This window comes from Sphaeramia orbicularis, chromosome 9, assembly GCF_902148855.1.
Source record: "Sphaeramia orbicularis chromosome 9, fSphaOr1.1, whole genome shotgun sequence".
NCBI classification, from domain to species: domain Eukaryota; kingdom Metazoa; phylum Chordata; class Actinopteri; order Kurtiformes; family Apogonidae; genus Sphaeramia; species Sphaeramia orbicularis.
This window is the reverse complement of record NC_043965.1, coordinates 7,090,081-7,108,106: the sequence shown is the minus strand read 5'-3', so window position 1 is coordinate 7,108,106 and position 18,026 is coordinate 7,090,081. Positions and strand designations below refer to the sequence as shown.

At 36.8% G+C, this 18,026-nt stretch overlaps 1 protein-coding gene across 1 annotated transcript in view; it reads left to right on the top strand.

Moving 5' to 3' along the window:
* Window positions 1–549: 549 nt before the first annotated feature.
* niban2b (niban apoptosis regulator 2b) overlaps window positions 550–18,026 on the top strand; it is a 97,703-nt gene continuing 80,226 nt past the window's right edge. The window contains exon 1 of the mRNA XM_030144444.1: window positions 550–771. Within this exon, the coding sequence (XP_030000304.1) occupies window positions 717–771 (55 nt within the window). The 5' untranslated portion in view covers window positions 550–716. The remainder of the gene's footprint in view (window positions 772–18,026) is intronic.

The window sequence follows — 18,026 nt, the reverse complement described above, 5'->3', positions numbered from 1 at the left end:
ATGTCAGAGTAAACAATGTAAACAATACAAGATGTAAACAATGTAAAAGATATAAAAGACATTAAAAAGTAAACAATGTAAACAATACAAGATGTAAGCAATGTAAACAATACAAGATGTAGAGAATGTAAAAGATGTACAAGATGTAAGAATTGAACAATGTCAAACCATAACAAGATATAAACAATGTAAATAATGAAAAATATGTAACAAGAAGTAAAAGATGAAAAAAACTTTTTCTAAAAAAGTCTCTTTCAGACTCCTTGTATTTACAGTGAAAGTCCTAAAATAAAAAGTTAAAAATCAACATTAGAAACATGAATAGTTTTTATGGCTCATGTTCTGCTGACCTCCTCCTTCAGGTCCAGTGCACATTCAAAGCCCACTCCTTGAATCCACACCACACGGGTGAACGCCCACTGTGACGTCAGAAGCTCATGTTTCCCATTTTCCACGTGTACCTCGAACGCATCTCCGTGGGAAGGTGGGGGTTCCTGTCCCGGGTTTAAAGGAGGGTGTGTCTCCAACAAACCCACGTCACTTTGCTCCTCAGAACCCTTCTGCTCGTACCTCCGTGGGTCGTGTCTGCTCCACACTCGGCTCGGCTCGGCTCGGTTCGGTTCTGTTCGGGAGTTTCATCACGTTTGTGTCCGGACACTTGGTTCCGTGGAGCTGCCGTGGAGGAGTGAACCCGGGGCCCGTGGGTCGTGTTCAGCATGGGGGACGTGATTTCCAGTCACCTGGATGAAGCCAAGCGGGAGATTATTACAGGTGAGGACGCGCGTGGACGTGGGGTGTGCGCGTGGGGTGGCGTTTCCACTCACGTGCGTGTTTTTTTTAATCCTTAATTTAGAAGAAATGGATAAAAACCACCAGGATGTGACTGTGGCTGCTGTGTCCTGAGTGGGTTTTAAGTGGAAACCAGTAAGTTGGAGACTGTTAAAAACAGGAAACTGAAAAACTAAACCAAACAAACAAAAAAAAGTTGGAAAAAGTTAAATTTTCCTGATTTTCAAAGACAAAAGCTTCATTTAAGTTTCTCTATTTACGCACAGATGCATTTTCATCTTTTTCTGATTCCAAATGAACACATAAACTAATAAACTAAACACATTTATCAAACAAATAATGACCTGAAACCAGTTTAATTCACTGATAGTTGTGAAAAAACATTGAAAAACGCATACATTTCTTTCTTTTTTATTGATATTTGATCTGACAGCTATAAAAAACGTTATATTTATTAGTTTTTTTTGTCTTTTTTATTGGTGTTTATGCAGGGACTCTACAGAATTGTGTTTCAGACATAAATTAATACAAACTAGAACAGTCCCCACCCCCCACCCCCACCTATGTTCCAACAGAACCCCACCCCTAACAAAAAAATATAATAATAATAATAATAATAATAATAATAATAATAATAATAATAATAATGATAATGGTTGGATTTCAGTTCCATCCTTTTCTGTGTTAAAAAACAGGAAACTGAAAAACTAAACCAAACAAACAAAACAACGTTGGAAAAAGTTAAATTTTCCTGATTTTCAAAGACAAAAGCTTCATTTAAGTTTCTGTATTTACTCACAGATACATTTTCATCTTTTTCTGATTCCGGATTAACACATAAACTAATAAAGTAAACACAATTATCAAACAAATAACTCACTGAAACCAGTTTAATTCATTAATAGTTGTGAAAAAACATTGAAAAACACATAAATTTCATTCTTTTTTATTGATATTTGATCTGACAGTTATAAAAAAAACAACAAAACATTATATTTATTTATTTATTTATTTATTTATTTATTTATTTAGCACAGTCTTTATTATTGGTGTTTATGCAGGGACTACAGAATTGTGTTTCAGACATAAATTAATACAAACAAGAACAGTCCCACCCCACCCCCACTTCCCACCTATGTCCCAACAGAACCCCACCCCTAACCAAAAATAATAATAATAATAATAATAATAATAATAAGTTAAATTAGTTTGATTATGTTACATTTAACTTAACATGTAAAAGTCATTAAGTTTAGTAGTTTGACTGTGCTAAATTTTACTTAACTGATGTAAATGTTATTAAATTGATGAGTTTTTGTTATGTGGAAGCTGCCTGAATTTGTTTTTTTACGTGCACTAGTGATAAAATCCCATTTTCATGTGAGTATTTGTGTAAATATACTCACATCACATGTAAATATACTCCTGTATCTGCTCAGAAAATCCAAAACACCCATGACATCACAATTATCAAACAAATAACAACCTGAAACCATTTTAATTCATAGATAGTTGTGTAAAAATATTTTAAAAAAAACAACTCATTGATTTCATTCTTTTTTTTATTGATATTTGATCTGACGGCTATAAAAACATTAAGTTTATTAATCAGATTATGTTAAATTTAACTTGACATGTGTAAAAGTCATTAAGTTTACTAGTTTGACTGTGCTAAATTTGACTTAATGGATGTAAATGTCACTAAATTGATTAGTTTTTGTTAGTGTTTGTGTCATTTAGTTACATCACATCCAAATATACTCCTGTGTCTGCTCAAAAAAATGCAGAAAACCCATGACATCTGTATAGATTTCTATCTTTACTGAATCACTCTTGTCAGAAAGTTAAACAAACACGAGTAAAAGTTGGATTTCAGTTCCATCCTTTTCTGATTCCAAATGAACACATAAAAAAATAAGCTAAACACAATTATCAAACAAATAATGACCTCAAACCAGTTTAATTCATAGATAGTTGTGTAAAAACATCTAAAAAAAAAAAACCCACATTGATTTCATTCTTCTTCATTGATATTTGATCTGGCAGCTGTAAAATAAATTATATTTATTAGTTTAATTATGTTAAATTTAACTGAACATGTGTAAAAGTCATTAAGTTTAATAGTTTGACTACACTAAATTTGACTTAACAGATGTAAATGTCATTAAATTGATTAGTTTTTGCCATGTTGAAGCTGCCTGAATTTGTTTTTTTCATGCGCACGAGTGATAAAATCCCATTTTCATATGAGTATTTGTGTCATTTACTCACATCACATGTAAATATACTCAAAAGTCCCAGAAAACCCATGACATCTCTGTAGATTTGTGTCTTTACTCAATCACTCTTATCAGAAAGTAAAACAAACACGAGTAAAAGTTGGATTTCAGTTCCATGCTTTTCTGATTCCAAATTAACACATAAACTAATAAACTAAACAGAATTATTAAACAAATAATGACCTGAAACCACTTTAATTTATAGATAGTTGTGAAAAAAACATAAACACATTGATTTCATTCTTTTTTATTGATATTTGATCTGAAAGCTATAAAAAACAATTGTATTTATTAGTTTGATTATGTTAAATTTAACTGAACATGTGTAAAAGTCATTAAGTTTAGTAGTTTGACTGTGCTAAATTTGACTTAACAGATGTAAATGTTATTAAAATTATACATTTTTGTTATGTTGAAGCTGCCTGACCTAGTTTTTTTATGCGCACTAGTGACAAAATCCCATTTTCATGTGAGTATTTGTGTCATTTACTCACATCACATGTAAATAGACTCAAAAATCCCAGAAAACCCATGACATCTCTGTAGATTTGTGTCTTTACTGAATCACTCTTCTCAGAAAGTAAAACAAACACGAGTAAAAGTTGGATTTCAGTTCCATCCTTTTCTAATTCCACATAAACTAATAAACTAAACACAGTTATCAAACAAATAATGACCTGAAACCAGTTTAAGTCATTGATTGTTGTGAAAAAACACATTTTCATTCTTTTTTTTTTTTTATTGATATTTAATCTGACAGCTATAACAACATTCTTCATTTATGTTAATTTGAACTTTAACATGTTTACTAGTTTGACTATGCTAAATTTGACTTAATGGATGTAAATGTTATTAAAATTATACATTTTTGTTATGTTGAAGCTGCCTCACCTAGTTTTTTTTTGCGCACTAGTGACAAAATCCCATTTTCATGTGAGTATTTGTGTCATTTACTCACATCACATGTAAATAGACTCAAAAATCCCAGAAAACCCATGACATCTCTGTAGATTTGTATCTTTACTGAATCACTCTTCTCAGAAAGTAAAACAAACACGAGTAAAAGTTGGATTTCAGTTCCATCCTTTTCTAATTCCACATAAACTAATAAACTAAACAGTTATCAAACAAATAATGACCTGAAACCAGTTTAAGTCATTGATTGTTGTGAAAAAACACATTTTCATTCTTTTTTTTTTTATTGATATTTAATCTGACAGCTATAACAACATTCTTCATTTATGTTAATTTGAACTTTAACATGTTTACTAGTTTGACTATGCTAAATTTGACTTAATGGATGTAAATGTTATTAAAATTATACATTTTTGTTATGTTGAAGCTGCCTGACCTAGTTTTTTTTTTGCGCACTAGTGACAAAATCCCATTTTCATGTGAGTATTTGTGTCATTTACTCACATCACATGTAAATAGACTCAAAAATCCCAGAAAACCCATGACATCTCTGTAGATTTGTATCTTTACTGAATCACTCTTCTCAGAAAGTAAAACAAACACAGGTAAAAGTTGGATTTCCGTTGTTTTCTTTCAACATGCGTCGGGTTCAGACTCAGATTTACCTCCTTTCTGTGGATCATGGGTGGAGCCGCCCACCCACGCCCCACTGTGGACTTTATCAGGTCCACTTCAGCGCTTGGACTTTGATTATGTGTTTAATAAAAGCTTTGACGAGCAACGACGGGGAATAAATGCATGAAAAATGAGCGTGAGCCCCAGGTGTGTGTTTGTCCTCAGCTGACCCTGTTCCACATGAAAAGGCAGAGTCAGATTCTTGTCATTTTCTGTTGCTGAACGTCTCCTTATCAGCCACAGCCCTTCGGTCCTGCTTACTCTGCCGGTCTGGACTTGTTCTGTATTAAGTGCAGATAAAGTCAGAACATGAAGTGCTAGTAGAGCTAACCCTCGTCCAGCCTCCAATAGGAAGAATCCAGGCGTCACCTTGGTTTATATCGCCAGAAATGTCATCATCAGGTTATGAGTTTTTCTTTAAAAGAGTGATATTTAGCTTTTTTAAATGGAATTCTTCATTTTCCAACATTTCCCTGTGGTCTCCATAAACTGTAAATGCTCTGTTTGGGTCTGAATTCTTCATTCATTCAACTCCACAGGTCCATCTTCAACCCTATTTCTGAGTAATGACACCAGAAAGGTGGTTTGGAGCGCTGGCCCTTTAAATGCACATGAGCCTGCCCCCTTCAGGTTGTCCATTAATACAACAACTGAACATTTTAGGTAATCGGCTCGAAGTTTGGACATATTTTCAGTTTTTACTACAACCGCTGTTGCTGACAAATAATTATGTCGTACTCTGAGAAATGTTTGTCGAATGTCTGGACCTTTATATGTGCAAATGTCGTGACAGAACTAGTTATAAAACGTAACAAACTAAAAAGGAATTAAAACAGGTTGTAGAATTCCCCTGGATTTTTGCCGGAATGAGTATAAAGATAGTTTTGCAGCACCTGTAGGGTTCAAATTCAAACTGTATGAACTATTAGGGTCCAAATACACAAATAAATGAACCACAGACTAATAAAAGTGGGTTTAGAGAAATAGGCCTTGTGATGAGTTGTGACTCGTACCTCAATTTTCATCTTGTGACTTTGACCTGATTTTCACAGTTGTGACTTTTACCTAATTTTCATTCCATTGCGATTTTACCTGTTTTTTTTTTTTTACCCTGTCGTGACTTTTACCTTGATTTTCACAGTTGCAACTTTTACCTGTTTTCACAGTTGCGACTTTTACCTGATTTTTACCCTGTTGGGTCTTTTGCCTTGATTTTCATAGTTGCGACTTTTGCCTCAATTTTCACCCTGTTGCATCTTTTACCTGATTTTTAACCTGTTCCGACTTTTACCTCAATTTTCACAGTTGTGACTTTTACCTCAGTTTTCACAGTTGCAACTTACCTCAGTTTTTACCTGATTTTCACCCTGTTGCAACTTTTACCTGATTTTCACCCTATTGTGACTTTTATCTGATTTTCACCAGGTTGCAGTTTCTACCTGATTTTTACCCTGTTGCAACTTTTACCTGATTTTTACCCTGTTGCAACTTTTACCTGTTTTTTTACCCTGTTGCAACTTTTACCTGATTTTTACCCTGTTGTGACTTTTATCTGATTTTAACCCTGTTGCGACTTTTATCTGATTTTTACCCTGTTGTGACTTCTACCTCAATTTCAACTTCTTGTAACTTTTACATTTTTTTCATCTTTTTGTGAATTTCATGCCATTTTCAACATTTTTTAACTTTTATATCAATTTCACTCTGTTGCGACTTTTAAATCATTTTCACCCTGTTCCGTCTTCTGCCTCATTTTCAACATTTGCCTTTTCCTTCATTTTCATCATGTCGTGACTTGTTGCGCCCTATTCCATTTTTCACATCAATATCTTGTTTTGTCGTGCATTTTACAAAGTTCCATTTCTTCAACTTCCCAGGATGAAACAATAATATTCCATTTATGGCGACAGTAAAATATTATGCAACTTTTTAGCTTCTTTTCCCAACATTAGTTTGACTCAGTGTCGTCTCATTATTAGTCGACGCTGCATCTGTTGTTAATGTGTGGAATTAAATGGACTGATCTGAAATCCAGACGTATTGTGTAATAGTTTGAAGTAGAACCTTTAACTGTTGAAACGCTGTTGAAGTGTTTAGAACCACAGCAGAAAAAGCTGCCATTGTGCCTTTTGTACCTAATGGGTTCATAAACAGGACATAATTCATACACAATGCACAAAGAGGACCACCTGAATGGGAGTCAATAAGAGCTACAGCCCACTTTTACCCTGGGGGGGGTTTGTCACTGTGGGGAGGGGGGGTTACTCCATACCGTCTTAATCCTACATATTTAGACACTGGTTACTTGGATACTTTCTTCTTCTTCTTTACCCTTTAATCCAGTAGAAGTGCTGGTCTCAAACAGCTGAAGGAACCAGAATAAAGCTGTTCCAAACCACCTCCAGGTTTCACAGCGGCATACAGCTTTTTTTTTTAATTCCTTGAGTGACCGATTCAGAGGGAGACGCACATGTATCAGATGTGGAATCCCAGGAATGCATGAAAAAAGTGTGTGTGTGTGGCTGATAGAAGCCTCCTCCTGCAGGCCTTGGTCTGCAGCAGAACCAGCGCCACACAGTCTTAACGCCAGGACGAGGCCAGCACCAGCCGGCTCCACCGAAGACCTGGATTTATCATTAAACCCCCCCCCCCCCAACACAAACATGCTCACATTCATTCACTGGGTGCATTCCTCATGTGTTAACGGGCTGATAAACGTCTGTGATTCAGGTCATATGTGTGACGTCCAGGCTGTGGTTGTGGGTCTTTATCGTGTTCAGAGATGGTTTCATTACTGTCGTCCTGTTCACATGGTTTTATTCAGAAGGCTGATGAATGGACCACACCTGTTTGGGTCTGACTTCTATGTCATTTTTAATTTGTTTTGAGTTGTATTTCATGTTTAATTTGTTGCGAGTTGGGTCGGTTATCTTGGTGCGACTTTTAAGCCATTTTTTAACTTGCTGCGACTTTTAATTTTTAACTTGTTGCAACTTTTGCGTCAGTAGTCTTAGTGCAACTATTAAGCCATTTTCAACCTGTTGGAACTTTTAAGCCATTTTCAACTTGCTGCGACTTTTAAGCCATTTTCAACTTGCTGCGACTTTTAAGCCATTTTCAACTTAATACGACTTTTAAGCCATTTTCAACTTAATACGACTTTTAAGCCGTTTTCAACTTAATGCGACTTTTAAGCCATTTTCAACTTGTTGCGATTTTAAAGCCATTTTCAGCTTGTTGCGACTTTTATGCCATTTTCAACTTGTGAATTTTATGTCATCTTTAATTTCTTGCAACTTTTTCATCATTTATCTTGTTGCCACTTTATGCCATTTTCAGCTTGTGGCAACTATTTATGCCATTTTCAGCTTGTGGCAACTATTTATGTCATTTTCAGCTAGTTGCAACTTTTATGCCATTTTCCACTTGTGACTTTTATTTCATCTTTAATTTCTTGCAACTTCTGCGTCATTTATCGTGTTGCGACTTAATGCCATTTTCAACTTGTTGCATCTTTCACTTTTTCCAAAATTCTTTTTGCAACTTCTTACCTCATTTTCAACATGTTGCGACTTGTACCTTGTATATCATTTTAATCACAATTTGTAACTTTGTTGCAACTTAGGCCATTTTCATCTTGTTACATCTTTTACTTCTTTCATGTTTCTGATTGCGACTTTTACATGTTCATTTTGTTGTGACTTCTGTATTGTTTTTGTCTTTTTTTTGTGACTTCTACATCATTTTTCAACTTGTGACTTTTACATCATTTTGAATTTGTTGTGACTTATGTCATTTTCAGCTCCATTGGAAAGAAAAACTGATGTGTTGGTCATAAAACCTTTTCCCTCCCTTTCACCTTGTTGTGATTGAGGTCATATCTGTGAAGTCCAGGTCATGGTTCCTTATCAGAGTTGAGCTAATAGCGTTCATAGATGGTTTCATTCCTCTCCATTGTGTTCAGGACATGATTTTAAAGCAGCTGATGAATGGACCCCGCCTTCTGTTGACCTGTCGCTGTTAGAAAAGCCTCGCCTTGATCTCAGATAAGAATAAGTGTGGGAATCCCAGCCTGAGCAGAGTCCTATTTTTTTCTTTTTTTCATCTCGATAGCAGTGAGTTCGAGTTCCCCTTCTAACCTCCTGCATGAGGTCAGCTTTTCGAATAGATGTGGGGGTGTGGTCGGGGTGGAAATGATCCAGATCACATGGTTCGCTGTTCATTTCCTCTTTGGAAACTGGCATGAACGCACATGTGAGCTTTTAGTCAGATTTATGCATGGACACTTTCTGTGGGTTTTTTCTTGAAGGTTTGTTGAAGTGGAAGGTTAGTGGAATTTATCGGGTTTCAACTCAAACTCTGTACAGTTCTGTGTAGAAGGAACTCCACACAGTTGGATTTATTATGTGCATAGTGTCTAATTAGATCGTATTTATAAGGAAAAAGTCAACTGAACTCAATGACCTTGGGGTTTAGACCAAATAAAAAACACTTGGACATAATCTGTGGAAATTCTGATCAATATTTTTGACAGTTTTCTGCAGGTTATTGTCATCAGTTCATCGTTTGTCCATCTGTATGTGCAAAATTTGGTGTGGACTGAAGGCCGAGGGTAAATAGAAGAATTTATAATAATAAAAATAATAATAATAATAATACATTGGTTTTATATAGCATTTTTCTAAGTACTCAAAGATGCAATAGGGCTGCATGATATTGGAAAAAATTGGCATTGCGATTTTTTTTTTTTTTTGTTTGTTTTTTTTTTTTTTTTTTGTTTTGTTTTGTTTTGTTTTGTTTTGTCTTTCTTGTCCCTGTGATATATATTGCGATATAAAAAACTACTCAGGAATATATAATAGCTGTGTGGCGCCAATGTAAATGGTCAAACAAATTAGTTGCGTTTCCTCTCGTGGCGACAGGTGTTTCAGTTTCATCCTTCTTGTAGCCGAAATAATTCCAGATAACTGACGGTGCTTTTCTTTTGGCACCAAGTCTTCGTTTTATGGTGATTTTCTCTTGTTTGTTGCTCATTTGTTAGTGACGATGCTCAAATGATATATTGTCTAATTAGATTGTATTTATAAAGAAAAAAGTCAACAGAACTCAATGACCTTGGGCTTTAGACCAAATAAAAACCACTTGAACATGATCTGTGGAAATTCTGATCAACATTTTTGATAATTTTCTGCAGGTTATTGTCATAAGTTTGTTGTTTGTCCGTCTGTATGTGCAAAAATTTGGTGTGGACTGAAGGCCGAGGGTTAATAATAGAGGAATTTGCAATAGTGCTGCACGATATTGGAAAAAAATTGGCATTGCAATTTTTTTTAACCCTGTGATATATATTGCAATATGAAAAAATAGTCAGGATATAATAGCTGTGTGGTGCTGACGTAAATGGTCAAACAAATTAGTTGTTTCCTCTCATTGTGGTAACAAGTGCAAGACACTGTCGACACAGAACACGTGTTTCGGTCTCATCCTTCTTGTAGCTGAAATAATTCCAGATAACTGACATTGCTTTTCTTTTTGGCACCAAGTCTTCGTTTTCGGTGATTTTTCTCTTGTTTGTTGCTCATTTTTCAATGACGATGCTCAAATGATATATTGTGCAGCTCTAAAACAGTGTCCAGTTAGAATGTATTTATAAAGAAAAAAGTCAACAGAACTCAATAACCTTGGGCTTTTGACCAAATAAAAACCACTTGAACGGGATCTGTGTAAATTCTGATCAATATTTTTCACTATTTTCTGCAGGTTATTGTCATCAGTTCATTGTCTGTCCATCTGTATGTGCAAAAATTTGGTGTGAACTGAAGGCTGAATTGCTGTGTTGCTGCTGTATTTGACTTATTTATTCAACACAGATGTGAGAAAAGAGAATACAAAAAGGGAAGTGATACAAATAATTTGTGCAAGAAATCAGTTTTTATTTTTATCCTATGAGTCATCTTGTAAACTTTGACACACTTCTGGTACAAGTTTTGCTCTAATCAGCGACACAAGGTTCATAAAATGTATATAGTGTTTACTTGTGTCAGAGGATAATAAGCCATTAAAACCCATTAATCTTTAGGCGTTAATGTGGATTAATCCATCATTATGATTAACCTGATTAAAATTATTAACACAATTAACCCATCTGCAACAGAATGACTCTGAACGTCTCTGCCAACGCATTTGGGTCAGTTTGTCCAAGTAGAGTTAGTGTTAACGCACATGAACAAATGGTCAGCTGATCCAGTTGTGACAGGCAGCAGAACCAACCCATAAAGATGGAAGACACTAAACAGCACGTTGTCCCTCTGGATGGAAATATCAGAACAAAAAAACAAAGATGGAACAACTGACCGACACAGTATTATACACACTGTGCAGGAAGGAGTCTTCTTTTCACAGAAGCACTTCCAGCTTCAAATACCACATTAAAATGAAGCATACGTTAGTCGGACAGTCTGCTAACACTTCAGCTAACACGTCGCACAGCTTGTGACAAACACGTCGAGTGTGTGTATATATATTCTCTTCTTTCTTGAGTCTGTCTGCTCCTAACATAGATAAGATACTTTATTGTCAGTATACAAAATGTACAATGAAATTTAGGTGCACTATCAGGATAAGGACTTATCACTATTCATTACTATTACTATTTATAATAACTATAAAAATACACAATAAAAACAAAATATGCATCACTGACATATCAACATCCATTCATTCATTTCCTCACACATCAACCTCCTTCTTTATCACACAGTAATACGTCACACACACATCCCGTCAGTGTCAGTCTATGCAGTGCAATGTATAAAATAGTGCAATTAAAAAGGTCTGTACTTTAGTGGTTGAGTTCGTTGTTCAGTGTGGTTATGGTTGTGGAGCAGAAACTGTTCAGGAATCATGTGGTGCATGTTTTGATGCAAAATGAAACTTGATTAATATAGATTAGAAATGAATATTTCCATCCATCCATCCATTTTTCTTCCACAATCCGTGGCTGGGTCACGGGGGTAACAGTCTAATCAGGGATGTCCAGACTTCCCTCTCCTCAGACTCCTCCTCCAGCTCTTCTGGGGAGACCCTGAGGCGTTCCCAGGCCAGCTGAGAGACATAGTCCCTCCAGCGTGTCCTAGGTCTTCCTCGAGGTCTCCTCCTGGTGGGACATGCCCGGAACACCTCCCCAGGGAGGTGTTCAGGTGGCATCCGAAACAGATGCCTGAGCCACCTCAGCTGGCCCCTCTGGATGTGGAGGAGCAGCGGCTCTACTCCGAGCTCCTCCCTGGTGGCTGAGCTCCTCACCCTATCCCTAAGGGTGCGCCCAGCCACCCTGCGGAGAAAACTCATTTCGACCGCTTGTATCCGGGATCTTGTCCTTTCAGTCATGACCATAGGTGAGGGTAGGAACGTAGACTGACCGGTAAATCGAGAGCTTCGCCTCTTGGCTCAGCTCCTTCTTCACCACAACAGACCAGTACAGCGACTGCATCACTGCAGATGCTGCACCGATCCGTCTGTCAATCTCACGCTCCATCCTTCCCTCACTCGTGAACAAGACCCCAAGATACTTAAACTCCTCCACTTGGGGCAAGGACTCCCCACTGACCCGGAGAGGGCAGACCACCTTTTTCTGGTCGAGAACCATGGCCTCAGATTTGGAGGTGCTGATCCTCATCCCACTCGCTTCACACTCGGCTGCAAACCGCCCCAGGGCACGCTGAAGGTCCAGGTTCGATGAGGCCAACAGGACAACGTCATCTGCAAAAAGCAGAGACGAAATCCTGTGGTCCCCAACCCGGACCCCCTCTGGCCCCTGGCTGCGCCTAGAAATTCTGTCCATAAAAATTATGAACAGAACCGGTGACAAAGGGCAGCCCTGCCAGAGACCAACATGCACCTGGAACAGGTCTGACTTACTGCCGGCAATGCGAACCAGGCTCCTGCTTCTGTCATACAAGGACCGAACTGCCCTTAGCAAAGGGCCCCGGACCCCATACTCCAGAAGCACCCCCCCACAGGATACCACATGTTATATTTAATTGTGATTAATCAAAATTAATCCACAGCAACCCTGTGACTAGTCTGATAAAATGTTAATTAAATATAGTATATTATAACATATATTCTAATATTATAACATAATAAGCTACTTATTTTTATTTAGTATTATTTACTACTTTGCCACTTGTCTCTACTAGTACTTATATTCTGTGATTATTAACGTATGGATGTACGTATGGTAACATTAGTTACTTTTTCACTACTGTTTTTTATTGCTTTTTTTATAGGTATGTTTTTGTGTTGCTTTTTTTTTCTTGTGGGGTTTCTCGTCTGACTGCTTGGTGTTGTGCTGCTTTTCAAACCTCAGTTTCCTGAGGGCTCGGCCCAAAGGATCAATGAAGTTCTGATCTAATCTAACTTGTCCATCATTAACCTCCTTCAGCAGTTATTGCATTAGTTCTGTCTTTAATGTGATTGTTCGTCTTCTGAAAGCTCCGTATTCTGTATTTGCTACACTGGGGGTTCTGTATTTGTCCCTAATTTGCCCACTTTCACAAAGACGTCCATTATGAGGCGACGCTAACGTGGTCGAGGGGCCAGGAAGCAGGAAATCCTGATGTGTTTGGGTTTTCCCTGGATTCCTTTAAACCTCCAGCCTTTGGAGGGGCGTCTGGGCGTCCACAGACCAGGTTTCTGTGGCCTGGTGAGGTGTGGCGCCCTCACCTTCAATGCAAACCCCCGTCGGTACACAGGGGGGCTTGTTTCAGACCTGGTCAGGTGGTGGAAGTGGCTGTTACTGGGACAAACGCAACGCTTTTGAAGGTGGAACTGATCTAATGAGGTAGAACTCCAATAAACACAGCCAAAGAATGTTAATAACGACAGTAAAATTAAATGAAAGTGAAGGGAAAGTTTGAGATTTGTACATTTTTGTATGAAAACTGTCGATAAACTGGTCTTCAAATCAGTGCAGGTTATTTGTGTATTTTAAATGGACATAGGAGCCTTAAGATGAATATCAGACACAAAATAAGAAGTAAATCACAACACAAAGATTCTTTCAATGTTTACTTCATTTTGTCTCTTTTGCATCTTTAATAAGTAAAACCATAAATAATGGAGTTCTTTGGAGTTAATTATTGACATAAATTTTTTATTATGACTTTTTTTTTGTCTTTTGCCTAGTTTTGCCAAATGTATTATTTCTGAACTGCTTTGATTACTGGATGGGGAAGCTGTTGTTTCTGTATGATTGACTGGAAGGAACTGTGAAACTCTATCGGTTTTGCAGAATTTCATCGTCTATGGATGTTGTGACAGTGAACCTCAAAGTATCAGCCATTAATCTAATCAATTGATTTGAATATATTGGATAAAAAAACTTGTATTACTGCAGATTTCATCTGTTGTTGGATCCTGTATTGATCAAAGTACCAATGGCCTTTACTTTATGAGGCAAGTGACTATTTTTGGTCATTTCTGCAGACATTACAAGACAGTTACAGTGAGTCAACAATCTCAGGTCCAATATGGTCTACACGGTCTGTAAGGTCCACCTCCTGGATTTTTTTTTTTTTTTTGCTATTTACGGGTAAGGAACCAAATATGGTAACTTCATTGACCTTGATTTTCTATGTGACAATACATTTTTTTGGAAAAATTTCACAAAAACTAATAAAGTAATGTTATGTCCTCCAATAATGTACTAAGGTTTAAATTTTAAAGGGGTCATATTTATCTAAACCCACTTTTGTTAGTCTTTGGTTCATTTATGTGTGTATACAGGGACTCTAATAGTTCCAAATGTTTGAATTTGAACTCTCCAGGCGCTGCAAAGTTATATTTATATTCATTTTGGCAAAAAATCAAGTGGATTTCTTCAATTTGTTTTAATTCCTGCTTAATTTGTTACGTCTATAACTAGACATTTGCACTTATAAGGTCCAGACTTCCGACGAACATTTCTCAGAGTATGACATAATTGTTTGTCAGCAGCAGCGGTTGTAGTCCATACTGAAAATATGTCCAAATTTGAGCCGATTACCCAAAATGTTCAGTTGTTGGTTGAACGGGACAGAGCAAAAATCAGGTCAAAGTCACAACAGGATGAAAATTGAGGTAAAAGTCACAACAGGAGGAAAATTTGATAAAAGTCACAAAAAGGTGCAAATCAAGGTAAAAGTCACAACTGTGAAAGTTGAGGTAAAAGTCGCAGCAGGGTGAAAATTGAGCCAAAACAGAGTGAAAATTTAGATAAAAGTTGCAACAGGATGGAAACTGAGGTAAAAGTCACAACTCATCGCAAGTCATATTTTGTTAAACCCACTTTTATTAGTCTTTGGTTCATTTATTTCTGTATTTGGACCCTAATAGTTCATACAGTTTGAATTTGAACCCTCCAGGTGCAGCAGAGGTATCTTTATATTCATTTCGGCCAAAAATCGAGTGGATTTCTACAACCTGTTTTAATTCCTGCTTAATTTGTTACGTCAATAACTCCACATTTACACATATAAGGTCCAGACTTCCGACGAACATTTCTCGGAGTACGACATAATTGTTTTATCAGCAGCAGCAGTTGTTGTCCATACTGAGTATATGTCCAAATTTGAGCTGATTACCTAAAATGTTCAGTTGTTGGTTGAACTGGACAGAGCAGCACAGCCAACAACCTGGAGGGGGCGGGGCCTGAAGTGGCTCATGTGCATTTAAAGGGCCAGTGCTCCAAATCACCTTTCTGGTGTCATTACTCAGAAATAGGGTTGAAGATGGACCTGTGGAGTTGAATTAATGAAGAATTCAGACCCAAGCAGAGCATTTATAGTTTATGTAGACCACAGGGAAATGTTTTAAAATGCATAATTCCATTTTAAAAAGCAAAATATCACTGCTTTAAATTACAGAGTATTTCTAGGAGTTGCCTATTAAGGGTTAACATTCAGCCTGAAAACTATTTGAGCTGAAACTCTGCCTCCAATTACCTCCGTACACATGTTTAGATCAGACTGAATTTGCTCTCGTTGCCGCTCTGGATCCTTCCACAAGCACAGCGAAAGGCTCTGATGGGAACACAGTCTAAATTTATGAGTCAGCCTATGGGTCTGTGTCGGTGGAATGTTTTTGTTAAGGCGCTGTGGAGAAAGGAAAGGGGGGGTGGGGGGGGTTTCATGTGGGTCTCTGAAACAGTCTGGTCTGAAGTCAGAAGTCTATGATGAAGACACTGTGGTGGTGACGTCAGCAGTCAGAGGTGTTGGACAGATTAGATGATCATTGGATGGTCGTGGAGGACACATGGGTCTAATTAGAGCTGATGGTTGGACTCAGCACAGCCGAGGCCTCTGGATAATTAACACTGTGGGTTTATGCACAACAAAGCCTGGGCTGGACGCACAGCAGCAGATCCCTCATGCTACTGCTAATCCTGACATGCACTGGAAAGCCTTCAGTTCTGGAAATATTTTCAGTTTTGTCATATTAACCTTTTCATGCATAGTGGTCACTACAGTGTTCATCTGTTCTACAGCTGTTTTCTTGTGGAGTTTGTTGTTTTAGTTCCATATCAACCAACACAGTGAACACTTATGCATCATCCCATACACTGACATTCATACCATTACTATAACTTTCCTGTTCTTGATAAACCTGAACTGTAGTAACATAGGAGTATAATCAATTGCTAATTGTTATTAGACAGTAATTAACAGTTTTTTTTGTGCATGTAATCTGAGTAATAACTAGTATTATAGTATGTTAAAATGTGAGAAAACATCAGATTAGCTGCATTAAAAATGTTTTTATTTCATAGTTTTCACAGTGTATAAATAAATGCTTGTTTCTTTGCTTCAAAGATTAAACGCATGGTGTCCGGCTGAGTGGAAATTTTTGTAACTCCATGAAAAATAGGTTCATAAAAATTTTTTTCAATCTGTTTTTTTTTTCAAGCGTAAATAGGAATAAAAACACTCAGGAAAAAAATAAATGTAATTAAGGTTCTCATAATTCGTGCATGAAAGGGTTAACCCTTTAAAACTATTCAGTTTTGATATCAATATTTCAAAAAGCTATATCTTGGAAGTGTTTAGAGTTAAAGTCATACTTTAAATGAGAAAAATGTTGGATTTGACCCAAAGTTTTTGATGGGAGTTAGGTTTTTTTGTTTTGTTTTATTACACCCAGATAATTCAGTGAAAATGTGCTGAAGTTTTATTTAAAAAATCCTGGGTAAAGTTAAAGTTCCTGTTATCATTGCATTGAAAACATCACATAAGCAGCATTTTGGTCATTTGTTTTTCAGTTCATCTTATTAAAGTATGTACTATTTAGCACATTTAATCAGAGGCAGATCATTAAAAAAAAAAAAAAAAATGTTGACAGCATCTTTGTGTTGTGGTGTTGAGAGGTTTAGCATGAAGCATTTAGAAGTTGTTTGATGTTTTTGCTTGATGGCCAAAAATCTAGACTTTTGGAGCTTCTGTTTATTGACTAGAATATTCTCCTGCAGCTTGACATTACCTAATGTTAATGAGTTAAACTAAGAAGATCTTCAAATGATTTTGTTAAATAAATGTTGACTGAAGTCGCTGTTTTACCACAACGATATGTTAGCATTTAGCTCATCCATCACCCTTACACTATTGCAGCTCCACCTTTTTTTTTTTTTTTTTTTTTTTTTTTTTTTTTCAAAATATGTTGACTTCTGGCTCCAAAAATCCAACATGGCGACGACCAAAATGCAAACTACTGCCTTCAAAACAGCAGCTCCATTCACATCTTGTGTACAATCTACGCTCACTACTCCCTCTAGTGTTAGAAAGTTCTTTTGTGAGTCGAGTTGATTAGCAAATTACTCACATCTTTAGCATGTTGTGCTAACTTTCACTCTGTCTCCCTGATAACTTTTATTTTTAGAGCACTACAAATTTCTTTGGCATGACTTTTCTTCATTCCAAGAAAATGAAAGCAGGTGTGTGGTGACAAACGCTACAGAACTAATAAAACCATGCACTCAGTAACGAACCTGTGCAGGAATAATGAGCTGAATACGTTACACATGTCTGTGCTAATGCACTGTAGATAAATGCTGTTTATATCAGACCCAGAACAGTTTATACTGGAAACTAAGAACAACGTGCACCACTTTGTCCTTCTTCTAAAGCGATAGCAGGCGGTCTAATGCCATTTTTATTTACTTTAGGTATAAGGTAGTCCCTGATCCTGCAGACAGTCTGTTGTAAAATTGTAAACAGATGCCTTTATAATCTAGTGATGGTAGGTCCAAGGCCTTTTCTCAGTTCATTTCCTTTTACTCTTCTCAAAGAACCGTGCATACGACTATAGAATAGAATAGAGTAGAATAGAAGAGTCTTT